The sequence below is a fragment of the Aethalodelphis obliquidens genome, unplaced genomic scaffold, assembly GCF_003676395.1.
Source record: "Aethalodelphis obliquidens isolate GAN/ISIS:26980383/991018 unplaced genomic scaffold, ASM367639v1 scaffold7, whole genome shotgun sequence".
Classification (NCBI taxonomy): domain Eukaryota; kingdom Metazoa; phylum Chordata; class Mammalia; order Artiodactyla; family Delphinidae; genus Aethalodelphis; species Aethalodelphis obliquidens.
Genome location: NW_020837951.1, coordinates 33,470,704 through 33,483,275, shown reverse-complemented (window position 1 = coordinate 33,483,275; position 12,572 = coordinate 33,470,704). Strand labels below are relative to the sequence as shown.

The window sequence follows — 12,572 nt, the reverse complement described above, 5'->3', positions numbered from 1 at the left end:
CGGAGGAGGGTGGGTCTACACTGGAGCAAGTCTGTGCCATGGCCCTGACTTCACTCCTGCGGCCTGGTCTTCATCACGACTTTCTGGCCTTCCTGGAGATCAGATGTGCTGCCTAATACTCTTTCATAAACTCCTTTCTTGCTTAAAACAGTTACAGTGGATTCTCTTGTTTGCACCTAAGATCCCTGTCTGCACTTTCTGGAGGGTTGTCCTGGGCAGGGATTTAGAAGACAACAGATTTCCTTAGGAGAGCAGGCCCTGGCTGGTGGGCGGTGCTGCCCAAGATGGGAGGGGCGGGTGGATGCCTCAGGAGGGAGGGAAGGTGGCCCAGCGCTTGGCAGGAAGGATGCTGGGCCTTGGAAGGGCTGAGGGACGGTCTCCAAGCCCTGTCTACCTAGGAAGCTGCAGGTCTAGAGCCCATCCTCATTTGGGTGGGAAGAAGGTAATTTGTGGAGAAAGAGGGCTAAGGTCACACTCAGAGGGCTGGCCAGGGAGTCAGATCATTAGCAGGGAGGGCAGGGAGCGGCTCCGGGGTGGCCCAGAGGGCAGATGGGTGGGGTGGGACTGGGGAAGGGGATGAGGAACAAATGCAACCACCTGGTAACCCCAAACTCCAGCATCTAGCACAGGGCCTGACACATAGGAGGTTCTCGATAAATGTTCACAATGCAATAAATGAATGAATGAAACTGAGCACATCTACTTCTTGCCTTTGCAGACTCAGGGAACAGCCACATAACCACCCATCTCTCAAGCCAGAAACCAGCTGTCATCTTGGATTCCCCCAGTCACCAATCCTGTCACATCTATCAAACTCGCCTGCTTCTCCCCATCCCCACTGACCCTTCACTGGTCCAGCCCACCATCATCTCTCTCCTGGATACTGTGGTCTCCTCCCAACTTTCCTTCCAGGCTCCATTCCTGCCTGTCCAGTCCATCTTCCAGCCTGTCACTAAAGTGACCTTTCTAAAGCATTAATCTGACCATGTCATTCCTCGCTGCAAAACACTCCCCTGGCCCCGGTTCTCTTTACAGGACAAAGTCTAAACTTCATAACCAGGCATATAAGACCCTTCATCAAGTAACCCTGGCATCCCTACATCTCCCAACATGCCCCCCTCCCTTGTACCCTTGCCCCGCCTCCAGTCAGGCTGAACCCTGGCAGTTCTCCAGCCTGCCAAGCTCTCACACGCACATACTTCCTTTCTGCCTGAGATGTCCTCTCTGCTTTTTTCCTCTGTATATACCCAGTGAGCTCCTCCTTATTCTCCCATACCAGCTCCACTGTCACTTCCTCCTGGAAGCCTTCCCTGATTCCCCATACAGAGTTGGACTTCTCTTGGACACACTTTTGCTAGCTCACTTAGCTGTGCTGTGTTGTGAGTAACTTTCTGAGCATGTCTCCCCACCCATAAGCTCCTAATGTGAAGCAGGGGCCTGTTGCAATCAGGTTGCTCAGTGTATATTTGATGAAAATATGAGTGAACAAATGGAAGGAACGATGAATGATGAAAATCAGTAGCTTGGGCACCAAAGAATTAAAAAAAAAAAAGAGAGAGAGAGAGATGAGAAAGCCCTGAAACTGTATCTATGATGGAAGAATAGCATTCTTCTCCATGGAAGCCTCCCTTTGAATCAGATATTCCTAAAATGTACCATTATTTTAAAAGAAAAAAAAGGTGCCCCTCTGTGCATCTTGCCTCTCTTAAAGTACAACATCTAAAGTGCCTAGGAGAGCACCTCACCCAGAATATTTTGTTAGGGTTTTTTTGTTGTAGTTGTTATTTAACAATGAGACACAGGCTGAATTGACCAAGGCCACATAAAGGCACAGGAGGGGAAATAGCCTCCAGGGACTGGCTTGACTAGTCTTGTACTGACTTATTTATTTGTCTGTCTTATTTTGCAGCCAGAGCCCAGGCTAATCTGTGGTTCAACTCAGTGCCATCTTTACTTAGTTGTACCTTGCTTCATCCCACAAACCTTTAAAGCATCTTACAAAAGTTATCTAATGCTGCAAGATTTTCCTTTACAGTGAGAAAAATGAAGCCAAGAGAAAACCAGGATAAGACTGGAAGCTGGAAGCCAGAGTGAGATGAGGCATAAACTGTATGCCACAAAGTCTCATCCCAGCTATTTGAAACATATTTGGCTCTGAGCTTCCCAGAAGCTATGGCAAAGAAAGAAAGAGGAAGAGTTAGATGAGTAGAAAAGCAATCCAAGTGCACAGGTGACTGCACAGGAGTACTGACACAAGAGAGGAGTTTCTCCCATGGTTCCCTGAAGATGGGAACATGACCCTCAACAACATGCTTTCACTAACTGTAGTAGTGAATATTATACGGGCTAGTTTTTAGATTCTCCTTCAGGATAATAGCCTTCAACAGAGCCCACTGGCCAAGGAGTCCCGTCCTTCTCTCCCCTTTGAGCAAACTGTGACTCCACTCTTGAAGTCTGCTTAGTAGCTTTTGCAAAGGTGCCTGCCTTTCCAGGAGTGATGTTTCCATTAAGACTGTACCGTCAGAGGACTGGGCAGTGATGCCTTGTGGCTTTAGAGTCAGACAGACCTGATCCCAGATCTGCCACCTACCAGCTGTATAACCTTGGATGAGTCCCTTCATCTCCTTGAGGCTCCATTTCTCATTAGTAAAATGGGGTGAGAATATCCAATTTGCAGAGTTCTAGTAAATATTAGAGCTAAGATACCTGCGGTGCTTGGAACACAGAGGCCCTCAAAAATGGTGGCTGTTCATGTCATTTAATTAGTCCAAGATGTATATTATCTTCCTAACAATGTAATCAGTCTACCTGCTGACAAGGCAGTTCTCTGTGTATTTACTCAGTGTGTGAATACTGTATTCAGTGCCACATTAACCAAGATGAAATGTGGCGGCTGGTGGCCACTGTGAGGGCAGAAACCCAGCATTACCTGCAGCAGCTGTACAGGACTGGGTTCCCGGCTGGTATTCCAGACCCTGTTGGAGAGATTGTTCATGACATCGATTTGCTCCCCACAAGACTCGATTTGCTCCCTGTACGCCTGCAGGGCAAGCTGTGTGTTTTTCTCAATGAATTTCTTGGTCACAGTTTCCTCTTCATCAAGTAGTAATCTGAGTTCAGTAAATTTCCTTGTCAGCCAGGTTTTACTTGACTCTGCATGAGCCTAAAGAAAACCCCGAACAATACAAAACCAGATGCAGACGATATGATTGCCAACCAGGAAATCCAAAAGCATCAACACGAAAAAAATTATTATAACTTCTAAAAAGTGAGTTCAGCACTTATAAAAAGCTTTCCTAAGTACCAGCTATAACCAATTGGAAAATGAATGGAGAAATAAAGATCATTCTTAAAACAGTAGGAAAAAATAGCAAAATATTTAAAACTAGACCTAACAAAAACTGTAAGGGCCTAGATAAAGAAAAGCATAAAATTGTACTGAAAAACATAAAATAATCTGAATGCATGGAAGAAAAACCATATCCCTGGCTAGGAAGATTGAATACTATAAAGATGCCATTTGTCTCCAAATTAGTCTATAAATTGGATGTAATCCCAATCAAAGTCTTAACATACAGATTAACCAAATGTTAAATTACCATGGGGGAGAATAAGCACAGGAAAAGCCAAAAATTTCTTTTAAAGGATCAGTGAAGGGGAATTCCCTGGCGGTCCAGTGGTTAGGACGCCAGGCTTTCACTGCTGAGGGCACTGGTTCAATTCCTGGTCGGAGAACTAAGATCCTGCAAGCTGTGTGGCATGGCCGAAAAAAAAAAATCAGTGAAGGATGAGCTGCCTTATTAGATATCAAAACAAACTGTAAAGGTACAGGGTTTAAAACTATGTGGCTTAGGCATAGACAAAAAGATCAAGAGCAAAGAATAGCTTAGAAAAGTATGTATATACATATATATAATTAATATAATTATATATATAATTCAACAAATGGTATTGGTACAGCATGCAATTAATCATGTATTTAAAAAAAAACTAAGTTAGATTCTTATCTTATTCTGTATACAAAAACAAATTCAGACAGAACCCCACCTATGAAGTACTCTTGTGAAAAATGTGAATCTGAATCTGATTAAGCCTCTAGATCTAACTTAAAGATACAATTTAGAAGACACATAGAGGACAGAGGAGCATGTTAACCATCAACTTAAAAAATACATCAACCAATAGCATTTTGAAAACTTTCACTCCTAATTCAAATAAACAAATAAAATGTGACACTTATAAGACAATTGGGAATGTGACTACTGGTTGGATATTTGATAATATTAAGGAACCATTGTTAATTTTCATAGGTGTGATGATGATACCATGGTTATATATTTTTAAAAATGAGTACTTATCTTATAGAGGTAATATGCTCAGAGTTTTACAGATGAAATTGAATGTCTGCGATTTGCTTCAAAACACATATGTATGCTTGAGGTTTTCCACGATAAAAGCTAAACAAACAAACAATTCTAAATAGATCAAAGCACTATACATTAAAAGAATAATAAACCTACTAGAATAAAATACAAAACAATTTTATTTTTAAAAATTTGAGAAGGGAAGACCTCTGTAAGAGGAACCCAAAACTCAGATAGCAAAATGGGAGTCATGACAGGTTGGACTACATAAAAAAAGAAACTCTTCCCAAGAGGTAAGGCACTGTAAACAAAGCCACATGACAAGTAACAAACTACACAGGCTTACTCTCCATAACATATAGTGAAAAAAGAAATCATTCAATTTAAAAATGGACCAGAGATATACAAATGCCAAGAGACATATGAACAGGTGTCTCTGCGTCCCAAACAATCAAGGAAGTGAGCAGCATAATCAAAAAAAAAAAAAAAAAATATATATATATATATATAGGCCATCAGACTGGAAGAATGCTAACTGATGGATAATACCAAGAGTCCATAAGGGTGTGTGGAATAGGCACTTACATACACTGCAGGTGGTAGTGTCCATCAGTATTGCATTTTTAGAGGGTGATATGATAATATCAAAATTTTAAACGCTTAAATCCTTTGATGCAGCAGCTCCTCTTGCAGGAATTGATCCTAGAAAATGTTTTCACATGTGCACAAAGATTTGTGTACCAAGAAGCTCACTATAGTATTGTTGGAGATAGAGAAAAGTTGGACAAAATTTTCAACATGGGAAGTATATATGTATGTTCATTGTACAAATTATGCTGCATTCATACAATGAAATAATAATATTCAGTGATTAAAACGAATGCAGTGTTCTGACACATGCTATAATACGGATGAACCTTGAAGACATGATGCTAAATTAAATAAGCCAGACAGAGAAGGACAAATATTGTATGATTCCACTTATATGAAATATCTAGAGTAGGCAAATTCATAGAGACAGGAAGTAGATTAGAGGTTACCAGGAGCTGGTGGGAGGGGAATGGGAAGTAATTGCTTAATGATTACAGAGTTTATATTTAGGGTAATGAAAAACTTTTGGAAAGAGTGCTGATGATTGTACAACACTGTGAACATAATTAATGCCACTGAATTATATGCTTAAAAATGGTTAAAATGGTAACTTTTATGTTACGTGTATTTTGCCACACACACACACACACACACACACACACACACACACACAAAGAATGCAGTGGACCTATATGTCCTGTCGTGGAAAGCTCTTCAAGACACCGTGTGAAAAAGGGCAAGTTGCAGAATAATATATATAGGATGATCCCATTTATGTAAAAGATAACAAAATTAAAAGTGTACATGTATATACGCATCTGCATGTTTGCAAGTGCATTTAAAATGTCTGGGGACTTCCCTGGTGGCGCAGTGGATAAGAATCCGCCTCTCAGTTCAGGGGACATGGGTTCGAGCCCTGGTCCGGGAAGATCCCACATGCCGCGGAGCAACTAAGCCCATGTGCCACAACTACTGAGCCTGCACTCTAGAGCCCATGAGCCACAACTACTGAAGCCCACGCGCCTAGAGCCCGTGCTCCGCAACAAGAGAAGCCACCGCAATGAGAAGCCCGCGCACCGCAACGAAGAGCAGCCCCTGCTCACCGCAACTAGAGAAAGCCTGCACGGAGCAAGAAGACCCAACGCAGCCAAAATAAATAAATTAATCAAAAATTAAAAAAAATAAAATGTCTGTTAGTTTGGTCATGTTTGGGAAGAGGTGTGGGATTGGGGAGATGGTCAAGAGGGACTCTCACTCTGTACTTTCCATAGCTGTACACTGTATTCTAATAAACTATTTAAATTTTAAAAACTGAGATGTGTTCATGTATTACCAGTACAATTAAAATATAAAATCATAACAACAAAAAAATCAGGCCAGCTTCTTTCCTCAGCCCAAATGTCTGTACAGCCCACACAGCAGAAAGATCCTTGGTACCCAGGCAGGCATGGGGGTGGGCAGGCTCCCCTGTGTGCCATGTTCTCTCCTTAGTGGGGCAGGAATGTGTGGTTTGGCAGGATCTACGGGATGGGCTCCCAAAGTCTGTGTTTCCCATGCAATGTTCTAGGCAGTGGTGAGGCTCTGAGTTTAGAGCCTCATATTGACTAAATTGGCTTTGGGCTAGCTTGGGAATTAGTCCACACTTACAACATGGTTTCTATGAGTCAGTGAACCTGGACAGAAATATATCTTTGTTGAATGACTAAACGAAGGAAAGAAAATGTGTTCTAAACGCTTGATATATCCACACATTTTGGAGGCAACATATGCACACGGAGGACCTTTCTACAGAAACTGAGAGCAAATATCTTCTCCCAACCAACTGGGCTCCAAGCAGTTTCTACAGATCCACTTTTTAAAGAAGAATATACAAAATAAGCTTAATGACACTACACTTTGTTATGAATCTCAGCGTAGAAAACTTAAGTATAGGCAAGATGAGGCTGATTATGCAATATGGTAAAAAAAAAAAGACTGAGAGAGAAAATTCTGGAAATGAAACAAGGAAGTACACTGGGCCACATTGGTTCAAAATAAGCTAATATATATCTATATATATATCATGTATTTATATACTCTTTTGTTGTTGTTCACAAAAGTAACAAAAGCTCACTGTGGAAAATTTGGAAGATTTGAAAGAAAACTATAACTACTCTGCTATATATTGTCAACTCATCCCAGTTTGAGTAAAAAGTTAGGGCAGCAGGCAAGTGTTGATTTTCCCTATACCTGGCATGTATGAGCGCGCTGAAAAGCCATGATGGGGAAGCAAACAGCCTATTAACAAGGATGTCAGAGAAAAATCATTTAATGGGTATTGGCTGGGGATTCATGATCAAGTCCTTCTTGATTGCTCTCTGGAAAGGCGTGGATGGGTAGGCCTGGTTGTTGGCTTCTGAACAGTTGACGTTGGTCAATTATGAACTTTACTGGTTTTAATTTGTTTACCAAGCTGTTTTATGGATTAATTTTCAGGCAAATGGCCTTTTCCCTAGTACTGCCTCTGAGTAAGCAAGGCCGGAGAGGCATGGTTGCCCCAGACCTCTGTGCCACAACTACGCCCACCACAGTTCAGCGGAACGCACCAGACTCCCTACAAACGTCTGTGCCTATTGAGCCAGGCGACTCACTTCTAGGAACGTGTCTCAAAGAAAATAAATCAAGGTGCCAAATATCACTGCAGCGTTGTTTTACTTGAGTGAAAGCCTGGATGTGATCTAAATGTTCAACATTAGGAAAACGGCTTCATGAATCATGGTCGATCCCTATAATGGAATATACAGCCTCTAATACTGACACTGACAAAGAACTTTTAATGACACAGGGAAGGGTTAGGGTCTTAAACGAACAACCACAAAACCCCCCATATGTAAGATGACATATAGTTTTGGTCAAAAAGGGAGAAGGAGCTGACATGGAAATCCCCCCTCCTACTTCAAACGCACGGAAATGCTGATAAGATGAGTAAATTTTAAAATTACGCGATCAAGCTGAAAAAAAACCCCACAAGACCCCCAAAACCAACCCACAATCAAACAAACAACAACAACAAAAGGGAAATCCTCAGTGCCAAAAACAAAGAGGGAACTTGGCGTCAGAACCATGGGCAGGAGCTGAGTGAGGGACCCCGGTGGGGTGGGGGTGGAGGGGTGTATGAGAGCCACACCATGCTGGGGCCGGGTCATCTAGGAGGGCGCCCTGGGCACCTGGCGTCCTGGGAGCGGGAAGGGGGCCACGTGACCCGCATCAAACCAGATTCACAGAGAGCCGCTCCATCCATGAACTAGGCACCAGTAAAAGCCCACCCACGGGCCTGGGGGAAGGGCAAGGAATCTTGTCATCCATCCAGGGTCATGCACTACTTTTGCAACTTCCTATAAATCTGTAATTACTTCAAAATAAAGTTTAAAAGTTGGGGAAAAGCTTCAAAAAAGAAAACCATTCCTTAGTTGAAGCTGAAACCTGCCCCCTTAGACTTTCCACACGGATCCTAACTCTTTCCTCGGGGACCCCCAAACCATATCTGCTTAGAGATTTACAGACAGTGAGACTGTGCCCTGACTCTGTTCTTCTGGCTGAACAGCCCAAAGCACCTCTGCCATCCCTTCAGGTGTGCCAACTTTCAGTTCCCAAATCCTTTCGAGCTGATGTAGTTGCCTATACCCAGAGTCTTGCTCTTGAAGACATGACATGATTAATAATTAACCCAGGGCCACAGATGTAAACCACAACTGTCCCCAGTAAACTGGGGCATGCCGTCGCCTGAAAGATAATGGATGTTGGGCAAACAGGGGGCCAACTCTGTGGCCTGGTCTGGGTGCCAGCTACTCCTGCGGTCGTCAGAGCCAATCTCCCTGCCTGACTTGGGGTGGTCAGTCTGAGGTTCACAGGGCCCTCAGTGAGACAGACCCTGGGAGGGCAACCCACTCCAGCCCTCACTTTGAGGCGGTGGCAGCTGAGGGTGAGAAGGGAAGGGATTGGCCAAGTTCACCTAAAACGCTCCTTTAAGAGCAACACCATTCTCACAGTCAAAACAGCAGCTGGGATAATGTCAGCCCCAACTTCCCACTTAAAACCCACAAAAGAATCCACTTAAATAAACAGTGTTATACAAGGAGAAGCCTGAAGAAAGTACATACTTATGGAATACATTTATACCTATTTACTTTCTTTCAACAGTGAAACCTAAAGAGCGATTTGTGTGTTCCTTACCTTGTGTTCTGCTTTGCTTAAGGCAGTCTGGGGTGCTGGGTTTGGAGGACTAGTCTGTCCAAGAGAATGGCTTTGGCCATGGCGGGAGGAAAGGCCGTTCCTGCAATTTGTCAGGCATTATGGGACAAGGCTAGGGCTCTGGGCAGAGGCAGATTCACCACAAAGCTAATGAAACAGGAGCCCCAGGTCCCTCCCTGGCATGGCCCCTTCATGATCTTGCAACTAATTTTGTGTTCTTTTTCTCCAAAAGGGCCCCCTAAATTACAGAAGCCCCAGGTCTCACCAAACCTGACCTGCCCCTTTGAGGCTGTTTGTCATTGTCCCTTGGCTCCATATTGGGGAGAACTGTGTGTCCAAGGGCAAAGGTGGACATCTCATCTGGAATAAGGAAGAATCCCCCACTTGCCTTGAGCTTCTCAGCAGCATCTTGTCTGGGTTATGTTGCCAACTTGCTGCTGCTTCTTGGTTGTCAAATTCTTTAAACATTCTTGGGTGAGTTTCTGTATGTGAAAGTATTAGGAGAGAAGTCTTAATGTTGTCACTTTTGAGATAACAAGTCACCCCAGGGGTCATGTCCTCTCACTCCTGTATTTTTTTTCAGCTGAGCTGAGACTCAAAAGGTGAGCTGACTTGCCCAAAGTCATGAGGCAAGTTGGAAGATGAGCTGGAAGTAGGGCCACTCTGATCCTCAGAGGCCCACATGAGGTATTCTCCAAACCTCGAGGTGCCCCCTTTTTTTCTAGGACAGTCCTGCTTGTGACCTGCTTTTCCAGGCCCTCAAATAGGACTTTAGGGAAGCAGCTTGGGGTCAGGGGAAGAGCCTTCACTTCTAGAGTGAATACTGAGTACCTATAATGTGCTGGCGCCTGTTCTCGGAGCTGCTCTCATGGAACTTGCATCCAGGATTGGTCTGTGGTCCTCTGGCCTTGTCTGGGGTTCAGAGGACCTGCATGGGTAAGAGGTCCCCTCTCCCACCTAAGATGGCTCCCTTCCTTATCTCTGCTTTTCGCAACTGCCACTTCTCCAAAGGCCTTACCTCCATCTTACCTTCTTATGGTTCACCTTACACTCAGCTGCTGGACCAACTGGGAGCTTCCTGAGGGCAGGTCTGCTCCATTCTTGGTTCCTGATCCCCCATAGGGACCAGGGGGTGACCCAGAAGTGTTTGCTGAATTGAACAGAATTACCAGGGGCTGCCAAATTCAAGTGGAGAGCTGGAGCAAGTTATGAGCCTAAGCCCCAGACTCAGATGGGACCTCCTAGGTCTGAGTCCCAGCTCTCCTTCCACATGACCTGGGCAAGTGATCTCACCTTTCTGAACCTCGGTTTCCTCAGCTACAAAAAAAGGGGACACCCCTACAGAGTTGCTGGAAAGAATAAGAAGTACACAGAGTGCTTGGTATAGTGCTTGGCACACAGTAAGTGCTCGATAGACATAGCTTGTATCGTTATTTTAATATCCAACAAGCATTTGCTATGGTGTGCAGGTTTATTCTAGCTGGGGGTCTGGGAGTGAGTGGTGGGGCTGGGAACACAATAGAAACCCAAGTATAAGCCACAGCCTCAACTTCCAGGAGCACATGCATACCCCACTGTGATTTCTAAGCCTTCAAGTCCAGCTCCTGGCTATCAGCCAAGGATAACCTAGCTTCCTGGTGCTTGAAACCTCCAGTCACAGGGTGCTTCTCCCATCTAGTACCTGGTGAAACCCCACTTATTCTTCACGGCCAGTTCCCATGGCTCCTCCTCCAGGAAGTCTTGCTGGGCTTCCTGTCCCTAGTTCACATTGTCCTCTCTTTGGCTCCCACTGACCACTGCCTCAGACTCCCCAATTACAATACTTATCATACTGTGTTGTCACTGTTTGTTCTTCCCCCACTAGCCAAGGAACTCCTCCAGGTCAGGGAAGAATTGGTCTATTCCCTGACTCATGGCACCAGGTATGAGTTGAATGGATGTCTAATGAATGAATGAATGGGCAGATGGATGATGCATGAACAGACAGGTGAGTGGGTGGGTGTGTGGATGCAAAAGGGGTAGGTGGGTGGACCTGCCTATTAGAAGCTGTATCTCTGAAAGCAGCCTTGTTAACTCTGAAAACAGCATTTTGAGGAACTAAATTATTATTATAACCATTTTATAGATAAGAAGAAGATCTTGGAGGCAGAGGCAAGCCTTGAATCCTGGACTCTACCTGCTAGATTGGCCCCCACGTGGCCCGTTCTCACAGTGGAGCTCCAAGGTTGTCACCATGATGGTGTTAAGTCATGCTGTGCAGGGAATAGGTCATTGTGGGGCTGGAGTAACCACAGACGACTTCTTGAAGGTGAAGTGGTAGAATCAACATCTGTCTGTGACAGGAGGGCCTGCCTAGCCCAGAGAGGTTGGAGGGGTCTGACTAGAGTCACTGGACAAGTTGGCCACAAGGTTGGAACAAGAGTCCAGAGCCCCCTTCCACTATTAAGAATAAGCATGGGTGAGAGCTCCAAGGTGAGAATGGGCCCGTGGGAGGCAGTCCTGGGTTCAAGGCCCGCCTCGGCCTCCAGAACCCTCCTCTTCTTGGCCACGAACCGTCTGGCCTAGCTCTCACCAGGCTGTTATGAGGGTTGTCCGCTCCCAGGGCGATCAGGCGGTCCTCAGCCCCTCTCTGAATTCCAGGAGGGAAAACCAGAGGAGTTGTTTGTGTGGCTTTCCGGAAACACAGATGTTTTCGAAGCGGGAGGGGTTTTTTCATCTTTGTTAAAAGGCAGAATTTCTCCCGGCCCAAAGGCAGTGTGGTGGACCCGCCTTGGTGGGTGAGGTCCGGGATATCCGGTGCCGGCCGGGGCGCCCAAGTTCTCACTCCCAAACCCACCTCTTCTTATGCTTAAATGATGGCCTTGCCTTTCCTTGGGCTTGTTTCTTTTTCTGAACAACAGGTCGGCCTCCTAGATGCTCTCTGGGCCGCCTTGGGGGTCCTGGTCCCAACCGGGAACTGTCAGTGGAACCCAGTACGCCCCTCCCCGCCCGCTGCTCCCGGGCTCACACCCCCGCGTCCCCACCTGCACGCGCACCGCCTCCTCCAGCGCCAGACTAACCGGGTGGCCGCGGTGCGAGCCCAGCACCAGGCAAAGCGCGCACACGCAGCGGCGGCAGCGGCGACAGCGGCGACAGAAGAGCTCAGCCACGCGGTCGCCGTGCTCCGGGCAGCGCCAGCCGCGCGCGTCTTCGGGCTCCGCTGGGCCCAGCCCCCCAGGAGTCCCACTTTGGCGCCGCCGCGCCCGCCATTCACCCGCAAGTTTTGCGGCCGCCGCGCAGAGAGGGGCCGGCGGGGAAATAGAAACCTGCGCGGTGGGGCGGGGCGCTCCGGGCCGTCCCAGTTCCGGCAGGGAAAGACAGATATATGGCAGGGCGCCGCCTGCAGGC

The 12,572-nt window shown here is 45.9% G+C and overlaps 1 protein-coding gene across 1 annotated transcript in view; it reads right to left on the bottom strand.

Moving 5' to 3' along the window:
• Positions 1–12,572, bottom strand: part of TRIM14 (tripartite motif containing 14) — a 37,127-nt gene that overhangs the window by 21,815 nt on the left and 2,740 nt on the right. The window contains 4 exon segments of the mRNA XM_027104119.1: positions 2,844–3,163; positions 9,574–9,598; positions 9,600–9,667; positions 12,209–12,490. Of these exon segments, the coding sequence (XP_026959920.1) occupies positions 2,844–3,163; positions 9,574–9,598; positions 9,600–9,667; positions 12,209–12,490 (695 nt within the window).